This window comes from Pelodiscus sinensis, chromosome 1 (assembly GCF_049634645.1).
Source record: "Pelodiscus sinensis isolate JC-2024 chromosome 1, ASM4963464v1, whole genome shotgun sequence".
Lineage (NCBI taxonomy): Eukaryota > Metazoa > Chordata > Testudines > Trionychidae > Pelodiscus > Pelodiscus sinensis.
Window position 1 is genome coordinate 266,425,467 of NC_134711.1, and position 24,414 is coordinate 266,449,880.

The window sequence follows — 24,414 nt, forward strand, 5'->3', positions numbered from 1 at the left end:
TGTAGGGCTGCTACATGGTCGTCAAACTTCACCTTTGCCAAGCACTATGCTATTCCCAACCTTCACCTTCCAGAGGGAGCAGTGGCAACAGCGGTGCTGTCCACAGCCGCAGCACGATAGCACCGAACCCCCCTCCTTTCAGGGGCTACTGCTGCAAATTCACCTACAGTGGAGCACCCACGGGACACTGCTCGAAGAAGAGGAGGAAGTTACTCACCCAGTGCAGTAACGATGGTTCTTTGAGATGCGTGTCCCGTGGGTGCTCCACGACCCTCCCTCCTCCCCTCTTCGGAATTCTTATTTGTCTTTCAGACCAAGAGGATCAGGAGGAACTGGCGGGAGCCGGACCGCGCGAACAGAAATGGCGCGAAAGAGCACTAGCCGTGCTTCGCGCATGCACGGTCCGGCAGACTACGGCTACGAAAGTTCTCCCATCTGCGGCGCCGGGACAAGCCCGACACCTACAGTGGAGCACCCATGGGACACGCATCTCGAAGAACCATCGTTACTGCACAGGGTGAGTAACTTCCTCTTCTGGTGTTCTTAGGTCTGACTCAGAAAACATCTGTACTCCCAACAAATACAGCCTATCCAAGTGGATATTTGGATCCCATAGGATAGGTATTTTGATACTCTGTGTGGAAAGATCCAGGTGTGCATAGGAGTTCCATTTATACAGTCCACTCCCTCAAGGATCATTGCTAGAGAAGCCTCCCTGATAAGGAGTCATCAAGTCCAGCCCCCTGCCCAAAGCAGGACCAACCCTGAATAAATAATCCCAGCCAGGACTTTGTCAAGCCAGGATTTAAAAATGTCTAGGGATGAAGATTCCACTATCTCCCCAGGTAACCCATTTCAATGCTTCGCCACCCTCCTAGTGAAATAGTTTTTCCTAATATCCAACCTAGACCTTCCCCACTGTAACTTGAGATCATTGCTCCTTGTTCTGCCATCCATCACTAGTGAGAACAGCATCTCTCTATCCTCTTTGGAACCTCCCTTCAGGAAGTTAAAGGCTGCTATCAAATCTCCCCTCCCTGTTCTTTTCTGCAGACTAAATAAGCCCAAATCCCTCAGCCTCTCCTTGTAGGTCATGTGCTCCAGTCCCTTAATCAATTTGATTGCCCAATTCTTTTGGGCCAGCATCCACAGCCATTCTTTCTTCCAAAGGTTTTCTCCGAATTTAATGACAACCAACAGATTCACCTAATGATGTTTTTATCCCAGCCTTCACTCTTCAAGAAAATAAATGAATCTTCATGCTCTAGATGTAAGAAGAGTATTGGGCTTCCAGTAGGTGTTTTAGGGCTTAAGCCAGACTTTTTAATCTGATTTTCGGAACTTATGAAAGGGCAAGGAATTTTGCACTCAGACTGTCCAAATAATTGTAGGATACATCTTAGCCTCAGGGTTTTTCCACTCCAAGAGTTGTTTACTTCACCAGGGCTCAATCTACTTCTGTTGACATGCTGAGTAACATACCTCTCCCAGGCTTCTTGCAAAGCAGCTTTCTGGTGTTCGGCATACAAGTTCTCTCAGCATAACATCCTTGTTACTGCATACAGACCTGACACAAATTTTTGTGGCATTGTTCTATTTTCAATACTGAATCCACCTTCTCAGCACCCTTGTGTGATAGAAATATTGCTTTCAGGGCATGCGCATCTACTGATGTGGCACACCCATAGAAAAACTGGTCCAAAATGTAGAGATTAGATACCTTATACAGTAACTGGATGTGCACTCTTCTAGGTGCTCCCATTGTCCTCCCTCATTTACTTTTGCCTCATATATCTTGCTACATTATCATGCTTGAAAAGGAACTGAATTGGTGGGAGGTTGGTCCTACTCTTTATGCCCTCGTACGAAAGCATGAGGGAATCTGGGGCACAGACCCATGGCCACTGCTGACAAAAATCTCCAATGCCGTTTACATAGGCATGCTTATATAATGATGTGGAGTATATTTAGGGACATACATCTCAAAGACCTACAATTACTATTAAATGTAAGTGACCTCTCTTAGTGTCAATCAGGTACAAGGTAGGACAAGCTGATACAAAGTTTTTAGTGGTTTGGGAACTGGTTACCTGAGTAAATCAATCCTCTTCCCATGCCATGCTCACAGTTGAAATCAACAAAGGCATTCCTGCTGTAGTGTCTTCATTGTAAATGGAATGGTGCTGCTGAATAAGTGCTCTTTGAGTGTCCCTGGACTTCGGATTTAATTCACTCCTTGGTCTGTCAGAGTTGTGATTGTTAATCTTAGGGTATTCTCAGAACTACCTTTTTTGGGGCAGATTTTGTAGAGATAATTGTTGAAAAGAATTAGGTTTATTTTGATGTATTTAGTGAATATCCACAGCTGTGGTGAAATGTTCTTTATATTGTTTTTTTCCATTAATGGAGTGGGTATCCAGAAGAGTGGGTGGTTGCATCTTTAAATTTTAATTCATGAAAATGAATTATTTCAAATGTTGATACTTGAAGCCATAAACCAAAGCATACTGTACTCACTCTTTCATGGAAGAATATGCTTTATATAATAAAAATCCTCCAATAATTTTTTTAATTGGAAAAACTGCAAGATTTTGTTTCACGCACATTGCTGCTGCTCTACATTACTATACTTTAGTTGCTTTTAGGAATGTACACAACTAGTTGTTTAGTTTCTTCCCATCCCTATTGCTGCCTCTATCAGAAAGAGGCAGCGGAGGGTGGGGGGAAGCGCTTCTCGGGGGGGGAGCTGGCTTTAAAGCCAGTTCTGTCCTGAGACCAATCGCATGATATGGAGAAAAGGGGTAAACAGTGAAGTGGCAAAATTTGTAGATGATACCAAACTGCTCATGATAGTTAAGACCAAAGCAGACTGTGAAGAGCTTCAAAAAGATCTCACCAAACTAAATAATTGGGCAACAAAATGGCAAATGAAATTTAATGTTGATAAATGTAAAGTAATACACATTGGAAAAAATAATCCCAACTATACATACAAAATGTTGGGGACTAAATTAGCTATTACGACTCAAGAGCAAAATCTTGGAGACATTGTAGATGGTTCTATGAAAACACCCATTCAATGTGCAGCAGCAGTCAAAAAAGCAAACAATGTTAGAAATCATTAAATACGGGATAGAGAATAACACAGAGAATATCTTCTTGCCTCCATATAAAACCATGGTACGCCCACATCTTGAATACTGCATACATCTCAAAAAAAAGATATATTGGTATTGGAAAATGTTAGGAAAAAAGCCGCAAAAATTATTAGGAATTTGGAATGGGTCCCATATGAAGAGAGATTAAAGGGACCTGGGCTTTTCAGCTTAGAAAAGAGGAGACTAAGGGGGGATATGATGGAGTTCTATAAAATCATGACAGGTGTTGAAAAAATGAATAAAGAAAAGTTACTTACTTGTTCCCACAATATAAGAACTAGGGGTCATCAAATGAAATTAATAGACAGCCCGTTTAAAACAAACAAAAGGAAGTTTTTCTGCACTCAGCTCAATCAACCTGTGGAATTCCTTGCCAGAGGATGTGGTGAATGCTAGGATTTTAACGGGTAAAAAAGAGCTAGATAGATTCATGGAGGGTAGATCCATCAATATCTATTAGCAGGATGGATAGGAATGGTAACCCTAGCCTCTGTTTTCCTGTAGGTGGCTGACCCGGGAGGGATCATGTGAGGATTACTTGTTGTATTCCCTCCCTCTGGGGCACCTGATATTGTCCACTGTAGACAGACAGGATATTGGGCTAGATGGACCTTTGGTTTGACCCAGTATGGCTGTTCTTATGTTCTGTGTTCAATTTAAAATCTAATCTATATCACCAAGTTAAAAGTAGTTTCAGATATTATTTATGCTGTTATCCTTGCCATGTTCTAGTTTTTACAACGCATTCTTCTGCTTAATTTTCTTTTCATACGTGTTTGTAAGGCACATGTAACAAGGGAGAAACTGTCTATACAGAAAGTTCACAAACACACAAACTAGGAAGCCAGAGGATGGAGAGAATAGGTCCTTCAGATAGAACAAAATTCTTGAAGATTTAAAATAGAAGTAATCCAAGCATGATTTTAAGTTTACTCTATCCCTTTAAGAGAGTATTTGTGTTTTGTCTTCCAATTACTACATAGTGCCCAATGTTTTTGGTGGCAATATGATTACTCATTATTCAAAATACTTGGCTCCCCAACATGGTACTTTAATGAAGCATTTTTAAACTGCAAAGAAGGACGTTATTACCAGTTTCATTACTGTATTTGACTCTTTGAAATTAGCTAATGCATTGACACTTGATCCATGGGGAGAAATAGAGCTTTAAAAAACCCAAATCACATAACTGAAATATGAGACTAGGTTGAGATCGTTTCAGCCCCAAGACCTCTAATCATTCGCTTTACCAGATAAAACTGAGGAGACTGCTGAGCGCCAGCTATCCTGATGGGAGCTTTGAAGGAAACAACTACTAGATGGTTCGATTAGTCTTTCACTCTTTATACCCAGGTTGGATGACCGATTTGTACATAAGGACCACTATGGACCGCCACCAGAGTTTCCTCTGGCTTTGCCCGGAGGTGAACTATGCCTGGGCAGGGTGAAGCCAGAGGAAACTCTGGTGGCAGGTCCATACCAGTCCTGACACCTGATTCAGTTGTCCAACCTGGGTATAGGGGCAAAAGACTAATCGAACCATCTAGTAGCTGGTTCCCTCCGAAGTTTCCCTCAGGATAGCTGGCGCTCATTTGTCTCCTCAGTTTTATCTGGTAAAATAACTGAACTATGGTAGTGTTAATTTTGAGACTATTCCAAATGCGTATTATAGAGAACTGTAAGGTGTGTTTTTTTTTGTTTTGTTTTGTTTTTGTTTTTTTACTCTCTCCCTTCATATCAGATAAAATATTATTTTCTACTGTGTCTCATATTGCAGGTTGCTGTTGAAGTCTTCGGCCTAGTACAGCAGTTACTTCCCTCTGTAGCCATCTTGAATCAGAAATATGCCCCTCCTTCCTTTAACCCCAATCAATCTACAGACAGCACCACAGGGAACCAGCCTGAGCAAGGGCTCTCAGCTGGTACTACTTCAAATCATTATGCTGTCATAGAAAGTGAACACCCTTATAAACCAGCTTGTGTTACCCACTATAAGGTAAGGGCCATTTGTATGTCTGTGCTTTTTAATACATATCATAGATTGAAAGTATGCATAGAATTTTTAAGAATATTTCTAATGTTATGTAGTTTGTGTCTAAGCTGTGAGCATACAGTGTTAGTGTTGCACTGTTACTTGATTTCATGTATATATGAATCTCATTATGCTATGAGTCACACACTTGTCCTGAGGCAAATTATGTGAAGTTGTAACTTAAATCTTTTACTTAAATTCTTATTTTGTATACACAGTTTTAACTGTTGCTATAATTCAGTTTTCTGCTGTTTTTACTGTTGCAACATATCTGATTTATTGTCTGTTCAGCAGAAGGGGTCTTTTTAGATGGTTTATTTAAAAATATGACATTTTATTTCTTGTTATGAATCAAAATAGATGAAGGCTATTTTAATAACATTTTTAAAGTTTAAAGAGCAAAGTTACATAGTTATGTAATGCTGTGCTTTATCGGAAACATGTTCTTTATGAGCTCCTGGTAAACTCTTACTTATTCATGAACCTAACAGATAGTGCCCCAAAAGTTGTTGGTTTTTTTTCTCATGGGGAAAAATAGCCCAAACACATATCCCCAACATCCTTATTGAATGCTAAGATGTGCTCTTATGAAATCTGATCTCAGAGCTTTCAGTGTAAATATAGTTAGCCCTGAGCAAGGAGAAATCCCTGATACTGAAGCACCTCTAGTGTTATTGGCTGGGAGATCTGGCAATTACAATGGTTAATGAATTCTGTCTGACCACCATGTAGGATGCGAAATTCTCAAAGATTAAGTTGTGCCTGTAATTTTCATTAAATCATTTCATTTGTAGAGTTGGTATGTTTCACAGCGACCGTGAAATCATAACTATGAAGCAGAACGTTGGAAGTAGTGAATTGATATAAGCTGATATGCATTGATACTGTTGCAATGCTTTCTTATCTGCTGCTCCTATGTTTTGTTTAGAGAGCAGGGCAGCTGATGCAGAATATAGACATAATCACTTGAGCTTTAAATTGCCCGTGCTTCCTAATGGAATTACGTTTCTGACCTTGCAGTATTTTCTTCCTATATGGAACCCTCAAAATTCCAGATAACATGCATGTAAATCTCTTAATTAGTTTGAATTAGAATTAATATAAAATGGTTCATTTAAGGAACCTAGCAAACCAGGTCAGATCTTTTTTGTGTCAAATGATTAGAACATTTTAACGTGCTTCTTCTAGTGTTGTCAGTAGATGACTTATGCAGAGGTTATGTTTGAGGAAATGATATTGAAATTAAAGTAGCTTATTTATAATTGTAGACAGTTCAAGGTCAATATGTTAGGTTGATCTTAAATGGTGCTGTTGTAACCAGTCCTCACCCAGTTAATTTGCATGCTTAATTGAATTGATTGAAATGACTCAGTGATGAGAAATAAATGGGGAAAGAGTTATTTAGTAGAACAGTAGGTCCTCCTCAACTCTCACTTGTCTTGAAGTTCTGTAGCTAGACACTGAACATATTAAATTAGATTCACCAGTATGCTTTGGCTACTTTTTACTTTTTTAGGAGAGCACAAAACAGTCAAAGTATACAACTGAATATGTCCTTAAAAGTTAATACGCAAAAGTTATCTAATATATGAATACTGTATATATGCTCAATTCTGGTGCCATTGAATTCTCTTTGGGTCTCTCGTTTAATGTTTACCATCATGCCCCTGCCACTCACCGCAGGGGATAATTTCAAGTCCTTTCAAGAACGTTATAAAAGGGGACAAAAGACAGGACTATGCAGCACTTTAAAGACTAACAAGATGGTTTATTAGGTGATAAGCTTTCATGGGCCAGATGCACTTGTTAGTCTTTAAAGTGCTGCATAGTCCTGTCTTTTGTTTCATCAAGACCAGACTAACACAACTACATCTCTATTACTATAAAAGGGGACAGACTTCTTAAAGATTTGTTTGTGAACCTACCAGAGACCCAGCACAGACTGAGATATCCTCCATGCTTCCTTTACTGTCAGGCTGGCTTTACCAAATGGACCCTGCTAAGACCACATGGCATACTCTGGCCACTATTCCTCCAGCCTGCAAAAGGTGTGATGAAAATGTACTATGTGGCATGGCAGGGAGCAGACTTTTTATTTTCTCATCCTAGTACAAACTCTTTAGTTGTGAATGCAGTAAATTGAAGGGGCAGGCAGAGCGCTACATGCACTACATCTCGGGGTAGGGATTGGAAGTGCCTAGAATTATTTGAAAGAAAAGCATATTCATCAGCCACCCAAATTATGCTGCTTTATTAGCCCAGTATATACACAATGTTTTTTAACATAGAATCTTAGAATACTAGGACTGGAAAGGACCTCGAGAGGTCACTGAGTCCAATTCCCTGCCCTCATGCCAGGACCATTACTGTCTAGACCATTCCTGAATGACATTTATCTAACCTATTCTTAAATATCTCCAGAGAGAGATTCCACAACCTCCCTAGGCAACTTTTTCCAATGTTTAACCACCCTGACAGTTAGGAACTTTTTCCTAATGTCCAACCTAAACCTCCCTTGCTGAAGTTTAAGCTCATTGCTTCTTTCTCTATCCTCAGAGGCCAAGAAGAACAAGTTTTCTCCCTCCTCCTTGTGACACTCTTTTAGATACCTGAAAACTGCTATCATGTCATCTTATATTGAACACTTGCCAGACAACAGAAGAGAGCAGTAGAAGGCAAATATCAGTGAGGGTGTACTTATTTCCCACACCGTGCTCAAGGCCGTGCTCGACTCAGGTGGTACAGCAGCTCGCTCCATCTCTACTGTGGTAGTCATGTGACGTGTGTCCTAGCTATGCCTGTCAGGTTTCCCCAGGGAAGTCCAGACTGCGGTAGAAGACATCCAGACAAACCTTTTAAAGGGTTGGTCAGGGGCCAGAGAACCCCTAACTCTCAAAGGCAGTGTCCGATCACTTCCTCCCCATTTGGGAACTGCCTAGCATCCTGCTATCCATCCTTGAATGCTATCACCACAGATAGATGAGTATTAGAAATTGTGTGAATTGGTTTTTGCCTCCCTATTTCATGTACCTCCCCATCACTCCCTCACCCATCCCTGTTCAGGGACCCATATCAAGAGGTCGCTCTCATGCAGGAACTGAATCACCCTCTGAAGCTTGGAGCAATAGAACATCTGTTTCAACAACACAGGATGGAGGAGGGTTTACTTGCTATTTTCTTATAAGCTAGCTAATGGAAGTCTGGAGACCCATCCTTGACTTACGCAACCTCAGCCAGTTCATTTGCACACAGCGTTTCAAGGTGGTAACTCTCAGCACAATAATCCCTGCCTTGTAGAAGGGAGACTGGCTGTAGACATCAACCTACAGGATGCATATTTTCATAATGCAATACTCACAGCAAACAGATGATACCTACAATTTGCTGGTCACAACTGTTGTTTCCAGTACAGAGTCCTTTTCCACATTCCCTCAGGTCTTTTCAAGGTCCTGGCAATGATAGTAAGACACTTTTGCAAAATGGAAATTGTCATCTTCCAATATCTAGACCCTTGCCTCCTAAAAGGGTCACACAATACAGAAAGAACAGTTTCCCATCTCCAAGACTCTCTCCAAAAAGCTAGGCAGCTAAACTTGCAAAAATGAACACTAACCCCAACGCAACAGTTGGAGTTCATCAGCATTCACCTAGATAGCTTGTCTGCCACAGCATCACACCCTTATCAGAGGTTTCTAACACTTGCAGATCTTGCATAAACAGCACAGAACAGCCTGCAGGTCACAGCAAAACTGTGTCTATAACTGCTAGGCCGTACGTCAGCAGCTATACTTGTGGTCCAAATGCTTGGCTGAAAATAAGACTAGTATAGACATGCATACAAACAATATACAGGCTACACTCACCCCATCAACAAGCTGGTAACATCAGCCGAAATAAAGGAGTCCCCATCTTAGCGGACAAATCCGTGCAATATCTGCAGTAGAGTACCTCTTCGCCCCAAGTCACCATCCATGACGATTACTACAGATACTTCTCTCATCAGCCGGGGTGCCTACATTAACCATCATACCGTCTAAGCACATTGGTTTCCAGAGGAGTCCAGGCTTCATATAAATGTCCTGGAATGGACAGCAGTGCACAATGTGTGTCAATGCTTTCTATCCTTGATTCAGAACACAACAGTACAAATATTTACGGATAATCTCATGACAATGTACTACATAAAATGTCAGGGCGGGCCCGCTCTTATCCATTATGCTTAGAAATGTTTCAACTCTGGAATGGTTGCATTCCTCACAACATACATCTGAGAGCTGCCTACTTACTAGGCAAGGACAATATCCTGGCGGACAATCTCAGCAGACATTTCACTCTAAATTACGAGTGGGAACTCAACCTCAAAATGCTAGTTCCGGTATTTAAATGGTAGGGAAACTAAAATACACCTATTTGCAACTAGCACCAATACCAAATGCCCACATTACTGCTCTGAAGCAGTCCTCAGTCCATAGTAGGCACCTTCACAATGAAGTGGGATGTGCCCTTCTTGTACATTTTCCATCACTGTCACTCTTCCATTGTGTACTCCTCAAGATAAAACAGGAGAGAGCCACATTTAACACCCAATTGCCCCCAACAGACCTGGTTCCCTTGCCTCCTTTAAATGATGATAATGGCCGAGTAGCACTTTCCATCTGTCTCTTGCCTTCTCACACGGAACAAGAGTTGACTGTCATCTGAACACACAGTCTGCAACTTCGGGTGTGGCTCCTTGCTTGCTGACATCACTTGGAGCATCTTGCTCTGCAGCTGTTCAGGAGGTCCTCCTTAATTGCTGCAGACCATCTCCCAGAAATATATACTTGCACAGATTCTCCATATGGTGTGACAATCATCACATTTTACCCACGTCAGCCCCACTTCCCCCTCCTCTTATTTACCTTTTAGTCCTCAAAAATCAGGCATGTCCTTTAGTTGCCTAAAATATTTGGCTGTGATAATAGCATTTCATCTCCACTTAGAAGTTCATTTGGATTTCACTCATCCCAATTTATGAAGGGGATTAATATATATATGCCAGTCAGAGCCTGGAGATGGGGGAGTGCGCAAGGCCCCTCCCCCACCAGGGGCATGTAGAGCTTCGAGTCAGCCACCATTTGAGTAGCTGGTGGCTGTCTCTAAGTGCCACATGCCCCTTTCAGGATGGTGGGAGGAGACTTTGCATGCTCCACCCACCCCTAAGCCCTGATTGACCTGGGGGCGGGGGGAGCATGTGAAGTCTTCTCCTGTCCTGCAAGGGGCTCTGAACTTAGTCAACCACCAGTTGCTGCTCAGCTGGCAGTTGACTCTGTGTGCTGCCCCCTCGCAGGACAGGGTCAGAGAGCAAGAGACTTCCCATACTCCCTCGGCTCCCAGACCCTGATTTACCTGGGGGAAGGGGAAGAGCGCAAAGTCTCCTGCCACCAGGGGTGAAGGTGGCTACAGGGAACCACCAGCTGTTCAGAACAGCTGGTAGTTCTCTTGGGAGGCAACGGGGACAAAGAGTTCATGTGCTCCCCCAACAGGGTCTGTGGGTGGGGAAGCATGCATTTATATGCCTTTCCCCAAAACCACATCTGGAAAAGCCAGTCTGCACCCTATAGATGTTATCCAGGTATTAGTATTTTATTTACAGAGAACAAAATCATCTAGCACAGTGGTCCCCAACGCGGTGCCGACAACCTGGGCCAACCCCGCCCCCGGCGCACGGAAGGCGCCGGCCCCAGGTGCGCGACACGCACCGGCGCTGGGTGCGCGGCGCTCGGGGGGCCCTAGCCCCGGGGTGTTGTACCAATAAAAGCAAGCAGGATCTTATGAGGGGGATAAGGCAAAAAGCCACATTTATTGTAAAGATAATAATAAAAAAATAAAGAAAAGATAGAAGCAAACAACGTTGTTTAACTACTTATTCCTAACACTACTTAACCCTTATACACTTTATATATATATATATATAAACATTCATTCATCCGTTCATTAAGGTTCTGTGTATTTGTTATAGTTACCAGCCTGGAAGTTGCTTGTGACAGAATACTGGCCAGGTATTCTGTACGCAAGTGATGGTAGTGGGGAGCGAAGTCCTGATCAGATGCGCATCTGAAGCTCCTGGTAGGCTGGCAGCAGAACCTTGGACTCTGATTCCATAGTTTTTTAGTCCAGTTCTTATAGGAATTTTTTCCTATGCCAGTCTATGGAAATTGCTGCATCATGCTGATGTCTCCAGGGTGGCTGCCAGATGCTCATCAGTGATCTCATCGGGTGGACCTCCAGTACTTGGTTTTCTCCACTTGACACCTTTTGGTTGCACTGGTACCTGACGCCATCTTCAGCCCTTTGTTGCTGTATTCTCAGGCTGGCACCTCTCAGAACCATTCATTCATCATCCAAGCACTCTCTCTCTCTTACATACATTCCTTAATTAATGTTTACCATACAATATTTTAGTATAATAATAACTTTACATATCTCAGAGTTGTAGTTACAAAAAGTTTCTGGGTGGTATTGCTTAAAACATTCTCTGAGTGCTGAATAAAGTTACAATGTTTTAAAGAGAACAGGCCTCAATTAAGTAACAATGCCCTTAGTCAATTACAGGGCTTGGCTCCCATAGCAGAGTTAGTGGCTTGACAATGCATTGTTACAATGTATCTCTGCAATGTCAATTTCAAGCAGCCCCTTGCACAAGCTTGAGCATGCCCTGGAGCACAGAGGGGGGGCTGTTTCTGGCTACATAGAATTATATTCTTAACAGTTCTAAGTTACATGACCTAATACATTATATTCTAAAGGGGCAATAATAATAATAAATCTAAACATTTAACAATCTTAACAAATAATAATAATAATAAGAAGAAGAATTAATAATAAATCTAAACACTTTAAGTTGTGGGGAACAAATTATGGGGAGTCACTTCCATTTGGGGGAATCATTTTCAATACATTAATATGTTATCCCTACAGGGGCACATGCGGGCGCTCGGGCGCGTGGTGCTCGAGCGGCACCGGTGCCGGCCCCAGGCGCGTGGCCGGCACAAGGCGCTCGGGCGGCCCTAGGGTGCAAGGGCATCCCAGTCCCCTGGTGTGCCCCCGGACACGCGGCCCTGCCCCCGGGCGCCCGGCGCGTGAGTGGCCCCACCTCCCGGGCACCCGGGAGCCTCTAAAGGTTGGGGACCACTGATCTAGCATATCCACTAGGTTGTTCGTTGCCTTTGCTGAAAGACTTAAAGGGCAGATAATATGAATCACTTATAGGTGGTGTCAGACTATACAAATGTGATCTAAATAAGCTAATGTAAGGCAGACTTGATCAATGCATCTACAACTTCTCTGTGGCATTTCCTTAACTATTGTACAAAGAGTAGCTACTCCAGGCACTTTTCCATCATAGAGGCATTTAGATCTGATCCTGATTTGGCAGATCCATGCTTCAGTCATTATTTACTTAGTATCCTTCTACCCTCCTCCATTAATTGATACTTCCTTGTGAGTCACCATAGTGGAACATAGTAACAAACACACAAAATAGAAAGGGAAATTACTTATCCCTACAGTACCTAGAGTTCTACAAAATGTGTTGTCATGTGTTTCATTACTCACCCTCCTTTTTCCATTGCTACAGAGTCTAATAGCATTTTGACTTTGCACTGGCGAAGGAACTGAGGGTTGGTTGGTTGGTTGCTACTTCCTTAAATGCCTTTGCAAGAGAGGAGCTTAGGGAACTAGAATATAGAAAATATAGGTGTGATCCAACTGATGCTGCTGACTAACGTGTTCTGATTTATGGTCATTGCATACTGGAACACTCCTAGGCAACGTATCTTGAAGAACTCCAGTTACAGTAGAGATAAGTGGCTTTCCTTTGCCTTAAAGATTATGTTTAAAGTAAAATACTCAAACCAAAATTAATTAGACATGTAAAATGTTTTGTTTTTTCACCTGCTACTTGTTTTAGGTGACTTTCCCAGAATGTGTCAGGTGGATGACATTAGAATTTGATGCTCAATGTGGTACAGCTCAATCAGAGGATGTCCTTCGCTTGCTAATTCCTGTGAGAATTCTCCATAACTCAGGATTTGGACAAAAACAAATTTCTGTTCATGAAAATCTTAATTCATGGATTGAACTAAAGAAATTTTCAGGCACATCTGGATGGCCTACCATGGTTTTAGTGTTGCCAGGTAAAAAGAGTTTATAAATTGCCTTTTTTAAATAAAATGGAGGGTTTGGAGTATACTTTAAAAAAGATAATTTAAAATACAGTAATTTCCAGAGAAGTAAACTTTGCTTAGTCATCAGAAGTCTTTGTCATGCTCTCAGTAAAAAAAAAAAAAAAATCTCTATGAACATTTCACTTAATGTTGACTGTCTTAGGTTATGAGATTTAATTATTCAGTTTAGTAGTTAGAATATAAAGTTGAGGAGAACCCAGGACTCACATTGGAAAGCTGGGCCAAGAATAGTGATAAGCTATCATGTAGTGATCCATTATTTATTATTTGTGGTATAAATACGCAGATAGCTCAAGTATTTTTTCTATCAGTTACATTTAAATGATAATTTTCATATTTTTGTGATATAAAATGAATGAAAAAGGAGGAATTAATATAAATGTATTTACTGTGTTAATTTAGGAAATGAAGCACTCTTTTCACTGGAGACTGCATCAGACTATGTGAAAGATGATAAGGCCTGTTTCTATGGCTTCAAGTGTTTTGCAGTTGGATATGAATTTAGTCCAGGAGCTGACGAGGTAAGAATAAGTAAAGCTACTAATATTGCACCATATCAATTTGCTTTTATAAAGGCAAATTATTTTATCAACATATTAGAAAAATCATATTTTAAAATAGTAGTAGTGTGGAGACTCATTGTTTCAAGGCTTTTTGTATATCTACATGTACTTTTTATCCATCTGTATGTTATCCTTCTGTACAAAGGCTCTCAAATGTTAACAGTTGGAACAGTCTATAGACATGGAAAGCACTATTAAGTTCTCTTAATTGCATCAGAATTAGTCTGTGTATTTTGTTGCTCTAAGACATCTGTCCCTGATTCCACTATGCTTAGCTATTAAAATCTAGAAATAGTCTGTACAGATTAATAATCTAAATGCATTTTACTTGCATTGGCCATAGTAGGAACAGTCCTTCTGTTCTTTTTTCGTCTCTGGGCAGTAACATACTCTTCAGAAGATAGTATACAAATTACTAAAACAGAAAATAATACAATAAGAGGCCTAATCAGAGAAGTTCTTTTTAACGCTGTCTGATGTTATGAAGAATGAAGATTGATTATTCCTTATACATTTTTATCTCAGGATAATTACAGCTGATTTAAACCTTTGAATGGCCTAGTAATATTCTCTCAAATCTTCCTAATCCAGTTGTCTCAGTAATACCTATAGATGTGAGTTCTGCAAGTTACTCTTTTGTATAATAAAGTTTTCCTCTTTGAGGGCATTCTTTATTTTGGCATACGGCATCCCTGGTATGCCTTGAAAGGGTATGTTTTTCTGGGGAGCACAATTATTCTTGAATAAGGGTGACATCACCATACTCTTAAGGGAACCACCACCACCTTTGCTGCCATAAAAATAAATAGAAATCCTGTGTCACTTCAGTATTGTTTTCCCTCAGCCTAGTTTAAGACTTTATTGTAAATATTTAGGTCAGAGAGGCATAGCATAGTTTAAGGTAATATCCCTTCTCTTGTCTCTTAGGAGCCTTTGGAACTTGAGTGAGAACAAATATAAGGCATTAAAGACAGAAATTACTTGAGAAGGATAAAATGCTTCCTGAGACTAAAATTTAGATAAGGAATGATAATTCTCCCATGGTTTTGCCCCTCACTTTTATAGTTCAGTCACCCTTTGAAATACATTTTCCAGAAGGTTTCCCATAAATAAAGTTCATTTCCACTGTCAGGACAGAGGCAGGAGGGTCTGATGATGAAAGAGTTTTCATACCATTCATACTATTTTTCCTTGCCAAAGAATGACCACTTAATAGTTGATTGCCCATCAGTTTTTTGTGACACCTGGCTAGAGGTGCAAGCTTGTCCTTTGTCTTTGAGAAACTGGTTTACTCACACCCCAGACTTGTCTGGTAAACACATTTGGGATCTAATTTCTGTTGGTTTATCATTTTAATTTAATCGGTTGGTTTCTGTTGGTTTATCATTTTAATTTTATTTTATTATTGATCAGGGAGTTACTCATTTTCAGGTGATATCTTACAAAGAATACTTTGTACAAATATGATTACAGTTATGTGTACAATGAGAATATAGAGGTGCATTGCATCGCAGTAGTTCACTAGACTCTGAATGTATACAGCTTTCAAAGAAAACTGAACATCCAACTTCAAGTACTCTAACAGGTTAATTATGGGAGAACAAGGAAAACAACTTCAGGGGAGAAGGAGAACTCTGTTGTCCATCATCTACCATCAGAATCACATCTGTTGCCTGCAGTCTGGTCTGCGTGCACAGTACTGATACATCTGAGTTACATGATGTTTGAAACACTTTAATCCAGACTCCATGTCAGCATACTAGAGTTCAAGGTAGTGAAATGTTCCCTGAAATCCTACTGGCAGTCTCTGCAAAATGACATACTACAGTTACTTACAGATAACACTAGTCATATGCTATATGAGTAAACATGGAAGAGCGTATTTCCAGCTCTTATCTGTGGAGGCACTAATACTATGGCTGTGATGCATCTAAAGCTAAAGCTCATTGCTTCTCTCCCTGGAGGTAGATATGCTCAGTAGGTTATCTAATGATTAATAGAAGTGGTCCTTGAAATCAGGATGACTGTGGAAATATTTGACAAATGAGGCCATGAAGTAATACACCAAAAACACCAAATGCCAAGATTATCCAAAGAAGAGTGCGCAAGAAGAAAAGCTCCCTCTTAGATGATTTAGATATTGGCATAGAAAGTACGTTTATTAAGTTTGCAGATGATACCAAGTTTGGAGGGGTTGCAACTGCTCTGGAGGATAGGGTCATAATTCAAAATGATCTGGACAAATTGGAGAAATGGTCTGAGGTAAACAGGATGAAGTTTAATAAAGACAAATGTGAAGTGCTTCACTTAGGAAGGAACAATCAGTTTCACACATACAGAATGGGAAGCGACTGTCTAGGAAGGAGTATGGCAGAAAGGGATCGAGGGGTTATAGTGGACCACAAGTTAAATATGAGTCAGCAGTGTAATGCTGTTGCAAAGAAAGCAAATATGATTCTGGGATGTATTAACAGGTGTGGTGTGAGCAAGACACAAGAAGTCATTCTTCCGCTCTACTCTGCGCTGGTTAGGCCTCAGTTGGAGTATTGTGTCCAGTTCTGGGCACCGCATTTCAAGGAAGATGTGGAGAAACTGGAGAAGGGCCAGAGAAGAGCAACAAGAATGATTCAAGGTCTAGAGCACATGACCTATGAAGGAAGGCTGAAGGAATTGGGTTTGTTTAGTTAAGAAAAGATAAGACCGAGGAGGTGACATGATAGCTGTTTTCAGGTATCTAAAAGGGTGTCATAAGGAGGAGGGAGAAAACTTGCTCATCTTAGCCTCTGAGGATAGAACAAGAAGCAATGGGCTTAAACTACAGCAAGGGAGGTTTAGGTTGGACATTAAGAAAAAGTTCCTAACTGTCAGGGTGGTCAAACAATGGAATAAATTGCCCAGGGAGGTTGTGGAATCCCCATCTCTGGAGATATTTAAGAGTAGGTTAGATAAATATCTATCAGGGATTGTCTAGGCAGTATTTGGTCCTGTCTTGGGGGCAGGGGACTAGACTTGATGACCTCTCGAGGTCCCTTCCAGTCCTGGTATTCTATGATTCTATGTCACCCTGCTGGACTCGATCCAACATCATTCTATAAGCCTTCTCTCCCATTGCCCTGATACCTCGGGAATGTCAGTTTGGACAGAGTAAACCTTACATTACTAGTCTCAATGTGACCCTGTTAGCACTGTTATTCATCATCTTCAGCTCACCACTGAGCCACCCAATTGGGCAAACCCAATTCTTTCAGTCTTCCTTCATGGGTCATGTTCTCTAGACCTTTAATCATTTTCGTTGCTCTTCTCTGGATCCTCTCCAATTTCTCTATGTCTTTCTTGAAATGCGGTGCCCAGAACTGGACACAATACTCCAACTGAGGCCTAACCAGCGCAGAGTAGAGTGGAAGAATGACTTGTCGTGTTTTGCTCACAACACACCTGTTAATGCATCCCAGAATCATGTTTGCTTTTTTTGCATCAGCATCACACTGCTGACTCATATTCAGCTTGTGGTCCACTATAATCCCTCGATCCCTTTCTGCCGTACTCCTTCTAAAACGCCTTACTAAAGTCTAGGTATACCACATCCACTGCTTCTCGCTTATCCACAAGACTCATTATCTTATTAAAGAAAGCTATCAGATTGATTTGACATGATTTGTTCTTTACAAATCCATGCTGGCTGTTCCCTATCACCTTGCCACTTTCCAAGTGTTTACAGATGATTTCCTTAATTACTTGCTCCATTATCTTCCCTGGCACAGAAGTTAAACTAACTGGTCTGTAGTTTCCTGGGTTGTTCTTATGTCCCTTTTTATAGATTGGGCACTATATTTGCCCTTTTCCAGTCCTCTGGAATCTCTCCTGTCTCCCATGATTTTCCAAAGATGATAGCTAGAGGCTCAGATACCTCCTCTATCAGTTCCTTGAGTTTTCTAGGATACATTTCATCAGGCCCTGGTGACTTGCAGGCATCTAACTTTTCTAGGTGATTTTTAACTTGTTCTTTTTTAATTTTACCTTCTAAAATTACCCCCTTCCCACTCGCATACACTGTTAGGCATTCTTACAGACTTCTCGGTAAAGACCGAAACAAAGAAGTCATTGAGCATCTCTGCCATTTCCAAGTTTCCTGTTTCTGTTTCTCCCTCATCACTGACCAGTGGGCCTACCCTCTCCTTGGTCTTCCTCTTTCTTCTAATGTATTTATAAAATGTCTTCTTGTTTCCCTTTATTCCTGTAGCTAGTTTGAGCTCAGTCTGTGCCCTTGCCTTTCTAATCTTTCCCCTGCATTCCTGTGCTGTTTGCCTATATTCTTCCTTTGTAATTTGTCCTACTTTCCATTTTTATATGACTCCTTTTTTATTTTTAGATCATGCAAGATCTCGTGGTTAAGCCAAGGCAGTCTTTTGCCATATTTTCTATCTTTCCAACACATCGGAATAGCTTGCTTTTGGGCCCTTAACAATGTATCTCTGAAAAACTGCCGACTCTCCAGTTGTTTTTCCTCTCAATCTTGATTCCCATGGGACCTTACCTATCAGCTCTCTGAGCTTACCAAAATCCGCCTCCCCAAAATCCATTGTCTCTATTTTGCTGTTCTCCCTTCTACCCTTCCTTATAATTGTGACTATTCCTAATCACTTTCCTCTCTGCCAAGTACCTCAAAATGGATTCCTTAAGGATCTCTTCCATGATTTTTCCAGGAACCGAGGTAAGACTGACTGGCCTATAGTTCCCTGGATAGTCCTTCTTCCCATTTTTGAAGATGGGCACTACATTTGCCTTTTTCCAATCATCTGGATTTCTCCCGACCTCCACGACTTTTCAAAGATAATGACCAAAGGCTCCTCAATGACATTTGCCAACTCCCTCAGTACCCTTGGATGCATTAAGTCCTGACCCATGGATTTGTGTACATTTAGCTTTTCTAAATAGTTCCTAACCTGCTCTTTACCCACTAAGGGCTGTCTGTCTTCATTCCATCTTGCCTCACTTAGCACATTAGTCCGGGAGCCCACCTTGTCCGTGAATACAGAGGCAAAGAAAGCATTGAGTACTTCAGCTTTCCCCACATCATCTGTCTCTAGGTTACCTCCTTCATCCAGTAGGGGCCGCACACCCTCTCTGATCACCTTCGTCTTGTTAACATGCCTGTAGAAACCTTCACATCCTTTGCCAGTCACAATTCCATTTGCGCTTTCGCCTTCCTGATAACCCCCCGGCATTCTCGAGTTATACATTAAAACCCCTCTCTGGTCATTTGTCCAAGTTTCCACTTTTTGTAAGCTTCCTTTTTGTGCTTAAGTTCACCAAGGATTTCCCCTATAAGCCAATCCGGTCTCCTATCATGTTTGCCTCTCTTGCTATGCATCGGGATGGTTTCTTTCTGTGCCTTCAGTAAGGCTTCTTTAAAATACATCCTTCTGGCCCTTCCAAGGACTACATCTTCTCCTCCCTAGCGACCCTTGGCTGTGGTCCCACTTATATACCAAGTGACGCCGACAATAACATGTTTTATGCATATTCAATAGGGGGTGTTTTTAATGCTGAAGTGTTCTTTTCCTGTTGATCAATATATCATTGCTCTTAACTTATCATATACGTCAATTCATTGCCATGGATCTTTGCGATTATCTGTCGCAACCTGTGTCCTAATTGCTTAACTCGGCCTGAACCAATTATTTGGGACTTACATTTAATAATACATCTGCTGAGTCTGAGGGTATTGTTCCCGCCATCCTGTGTGGATGAGAGGTCCATACCTAATTTCCCCTTTTTCAGGCCCAGGAAACCATAAATAAGTTATGACCAGTATGTGGGTGAGACTGTGTCCCAACCACTGAAGTCTGCAAACCTCAGCTCCTGCTGATCTTGCAAACGGCCTGTTGCAGCATGGACAAAAGATAAAATATAACCCCATATTACTTGACCTGGACTGTGAGCTTATGTAGTTCTCTCATTAAGTATAAGCTTGTCCTTTAATTGATTGTAATGCAGACATAGCACTCATTGGAAAGTGCATTCAGAGGCTGTACCATCTTGTTATACTCTAGAGCAGGAGCCACTGCACTGCAGGGGAACCCGACTCACCAGGCAGCCCTGGGCTGTACTGTACCCAGATGGGTTAATGGCAAAGCCCTCCCCCAAGGAGTTGAGCGCTGCTGTGTTAGCGGCCTTCACAAATTTGGGCAGACATAAGGCCTAGTGTATTACACCTGAACGCAGACCTCAGTCAAGCTAACACAAAGGGACTACGGGAATGCTGAGAGCAGCTTTTTAGAAGATTTCTTCCATTAGAGTTTTTAACTATTACCGAATTAATCTAAATGAACACAAACATATTAGTAGCATGATAATGGAAAGTAACTTGATAGGCTACAAGTGTAAGATGGAATATGTTTCATTCTCTAACTCACTCAACTATCCAGAGCTCTAAAGGTCCATGCCTTTTTCTCTCAGGAAGTCTTATGCCAGGGATTCTGGAGTGTTGCATAGATATACCATCTGGAGACTTAGTCAAGCTGGCCCTAGGGCAGTGTTGAAGCAAAGGCCTCACTCAGTTTAGGCAGCTAAACAGACAGCTTTATTGATGAATAAAACAAAGTGAGCCAAACGTGGTCCCAGCAGAACCGGGCCCAGTAAGGCTGGCTAATACAATCAATCCTAGTATTTTAAACCCTTAACCAAACTAGTCTGACGTCAGGGCAAGAAATCAAAATGAACTTCAAAGAGGAATTATTATCAGCAAAGAAAGAAACAGGTTAGAGGGAGTTCGAGCTTCAGCTCAAAATAGTTCATTAACACATTCCAACAGCGCATCCTTCTGGCCTCTCCCCACCTCGGTGAAGGCCAGTTCACTCCCCCTAGTATACGTTCAGACACAAGAAACTGAAATGGCTTTTGTTATACAGAATGGCTTCTAGCTAAATATGAAATGGTTTCCACAGCAGGAAGGGGAGATTTGGCTGTATTTTTCAGAGGGTTCAGTGTATTCATCTCCTCTTGTTTTTAATTATTTCTCTCATGGGACAAGATTCTGATACCCTTGATCACATGGATTAGAATCTTACTTAACAAGCAATCCTATTAACATTCACAGGACTACTCAGCGAGCATGGTGCAAATTCAGTGTAAATAAGAGTGTCAATAAGTAGTTACTACAGAATTTCTGAGAGAGAACCATTTAAGGTTTGAACCATTTAAGATCTATGTGTATAAACCCCAAAGAGTTTTGCAAATCCAACTCAGTATTGTGTTGCTCATGGTGCAAAAGGCAAACCTCCTGTTGGGTCAGAAAATAAATGTCTGTATAATCTCATTAAGAACATCTACAAAGCAGAAGGGTATGCTTGTTTTCAGGGCATAAATAAAAATTATTTTAGTTGCAAGACCAGTCATGGGCAGAGAATTTGATTCTGTGAAGGTGATGTAGGAAGTAGCAATCAGGTGGTCAGTCTACGTGTGTACTCAACATTTCAAAATCTATAGCCAGACTCTGCTTGGGCTCAGTTGCACAAGGATTGGATTCAAGACACACTCTCTATTTATGGATTAGTGAGTCTGCATCTGTGGAAGGTGAGGCATAATTAAGATTGCAGATTAGAGGGCTCTTTGGACAGAGATACTTGGCCTTTCTGAAAAAAATCACTTCATGTAGTTACCTGTTCCCACCAATTTGTTTCCTTTTCCTGTGTGTGGAATGAACAACTTCCTGATGTGAGTTTAGGAACCGTGCACCTAATTTTCAGAAGTGCTGAGCCATCCCAAAGTACTCTTTAACTTAAGTGGTTGTTTCGTTCAGTATCTATAAAACTCAGATTCTTTTAGTGTAGTGAAAGAAACATCACTTTTAGGTATATAATGTGAGCTCAGACCCTTGTGTTCTGAAAAAAGAGAAATGGAGAAAGTAGGAGGGAGCCCAATTCTCTTTGGCTGGGGAGGAACAAAATTCCATTTACCGTTTTAGAAGAGGAGCAGATGTGGAGTAAGGGAGCCTAGGATCTGGTGAAACTATTGTTGGGGGGGGAAATGGGGAGTCTTTTCACACAGGAACAGAGCATAAGGGATTTAAGAGTACTCCTGCTTCCCTTCTCAGACAAGAAGAAGGGGTTCCTTCCTCATAAAAAGACGAGGAGGCGGCCAGAGGAGTTGTCATTCCCCACCAACCCCCAGGCAGCAGCAACATCAATGTGGAAAAGTGCCTCAAAGCCTTTTACTCTGTCTGAAACCAATAACTTATACCCTCTAACCTTAGCCAGAGAGGTAGTAGGAATTAAGGGGAACCCTTTGAATAATGGCATCTCTAAATTGCACGCAGGGCTAGGGACCAAATGGCTAAGTAGCAGTTCTGCAGAAAAGGACCTGGGGATTACAGTGGATGAGAAGCTGGATATGAGTCAACAGTGTGCCCTTGTAGCCAAGAAGGCTAATGGCATATTAGGGTGCATTAGGAGAAGAATTGCTAGCAGGTCCAGAGAAATGATTATTCCCCTTTATTTGGCTCTGGTGAGGCCTCATCTGGAGTATTGTGTCCAGTTCTGAGCCCCCCACTAAAGAAAGGATGTGGATGCATTGGAGTGGGTCCAGTAGAGGGCAACCAAAATGATTAGAGGGCTGGAGCACATGACCTTTGAGGAGAGATTAAAGGATTTGGGTTTGTTTAGTCTGCAGAAGAGAAGAGCGAGGGGGGATTTGATAGCAGCCTTCAACTTCCTGATGGGAGGTTCCAAAGAGGATGGAGAAAGGCTGCACAGTAGTGATAGATGGCAGAACAAGGAGCAATGGTCTCAAGTTACAGAGGGAGAGGTCTAGGTTGGATATTAGGAAAAACTATTTCACTAGGAGGGTGGTGAAACACTGGAATGGGTTATCTAGGGAGGTGATGGAATCTCCATCCCTAAAGGTTTTTAAGTCTCGGCTTGACAAAGCCCTGGCTGGGATGATTTAGTTGGGATTGGTCCTGCTTTTGGCAGGGGGGCTGGACTTGATGACCTTCTGAGGTCTCTTCCAGCTCTATGAGGGTATGTCTACACTACCACTCTAGTTCGAACTAGGGTGGTAATGTAGGCAACCGGAGTTGCAAATGAAGCCCAGGATTTGAATTTCCCAGGCTTCATTTGCATCTTGCCGGGCGCCGCCATTTTTAAATGTCCGCTAGTGCGGACTCCGTGCCGCGCAGCTACACGCGGCACAGACTAGATAGTTCGGACTAGGCTTCCTATTCCAAACTACCGTTACTCCTCGTTTCACGAGGAGTGGGGGCTGGCAGTGGCCAAGCAGCCCTGATTGGGGAATCTGAGAGCCCCTACCACAATGGTAAGCAGCAGGGCAGGGAGCCTCATCCGGATCAGCTTTAGTGGGGCAGTGGCAGGACGGTGACTCCCAGGCTTGGGAGCCCCTGAGATATGAGCTGTCAGTGGGACAGCCAGCAGGGGATCACTGACCTCCCCTGGTCTGACAAACTCCCTGATTCAGGATGACTCAGGTCCCGAGGGTGCCAGACCAGGGAGGTCCAGCCTGTAGCTGGTTTCAGCATTCCCACTCTGTCAAGTGAATGCCACAGGCTAAAGAAAACATTTTCAACTCCCAGTGGCTATGGTTTGCCGTTCACAGCCAATGGGAGCTGCGGGAAGCAGTGCAGGTGAAGGATCATACTGACCATCACTTCATACCACTCCTGTTGTCCAGGAACGGCAAACCGTAGCCAATGGGACCTGAGGAGCACCATGCATGAGGGCACTTCAGGTACACAAAATGTTCTGGAGTACCAGCAGCTTATCCTGATCCATTTCAAACTGAAGCTTGTCAATCCATCATCTACAATGACAATGTAGACCTGTTGATAAGTCATCCCCAGCTCTTTGATGCTTTGCTTTTTTACTAAAAAAATCGGCTTATGAATGAGTATGTATGGTGCTCAACTTTCCTTTTCTGAAACTATTCCTTTGCTTTAAATTCTTCTCTTTTTTTTTAAAGGGTATTATTCAGCTGGAAAAAGAGTTGGCCAATCTAGGAGGAGTATGTGCAGCTGCTTTGATGAAAAAAGATCTGGCACTTCCAATTGGTAAATTACTTTTAAGAAATGGTATTTTTCTTGGTAAATCTACTACATATTTGAGAGAGTTTGTCTGTTTGTCGAAGAATTGCTCCTAAACGGTGAGAACTAGGATCTCCAGATTTAGACCGCAGATTCCTTTTATCCTAAGTTAAAGCAAGGTCAGGGTTTTGTTGTGCCAGGAAAATGGAATTGCTGGGAATGGGACTGTTTTCCATAACATGGAAAGAGAGAGGCACAGAGAGAAGGCATGCAATACTGAGAGTAAACTGGAGGCAATGATTTCAGAGAAGAGCTATACTTCAGAGTGATCATTGGGGGCAGCTGCACCACCAAAAGAGTGGCTAACAGGACTGAGGCTCACCATCTTGTCTTCCCT

The 24,414-nt window shown here is 41.9% G+C and overlaps 1 protein-coding gene across 17 annotated transcripts in view; it reads left to right on the top strand.

Annotated features, from left to right (window-relative positions):
* MYCBP2 (MYC binding protein 2) overlaps nt 1–24,414 on the top strand; it is a 368,898-nt gene that overhangs the window by 187,449 nt on the left and 157,035 nt on the right. For all 17 annotated transcript variants that reach the window (XM_075918843.1, XM_075918845.1, XM_075918849.1 and 14 more), the window contains 4 exons: nt 4,936–5,154; nt 13,142–13,367; nt 13,821–13,939; nt 23,957–24,044. In XM_075918843.1, coding sequence (XP_075774958.1) covers nt 4,936–5,154; nt 13,142–13,367; nt 13,821–13,939; nt 23,957–24,044 — 652 coding nt within the window. The remainder of the gene's footprint in view (nt 1–4,935; nt 5,155–13,141; nt 13,368–13,820; nt 13,940–23,956; nt 24,045–24,414) is intronic.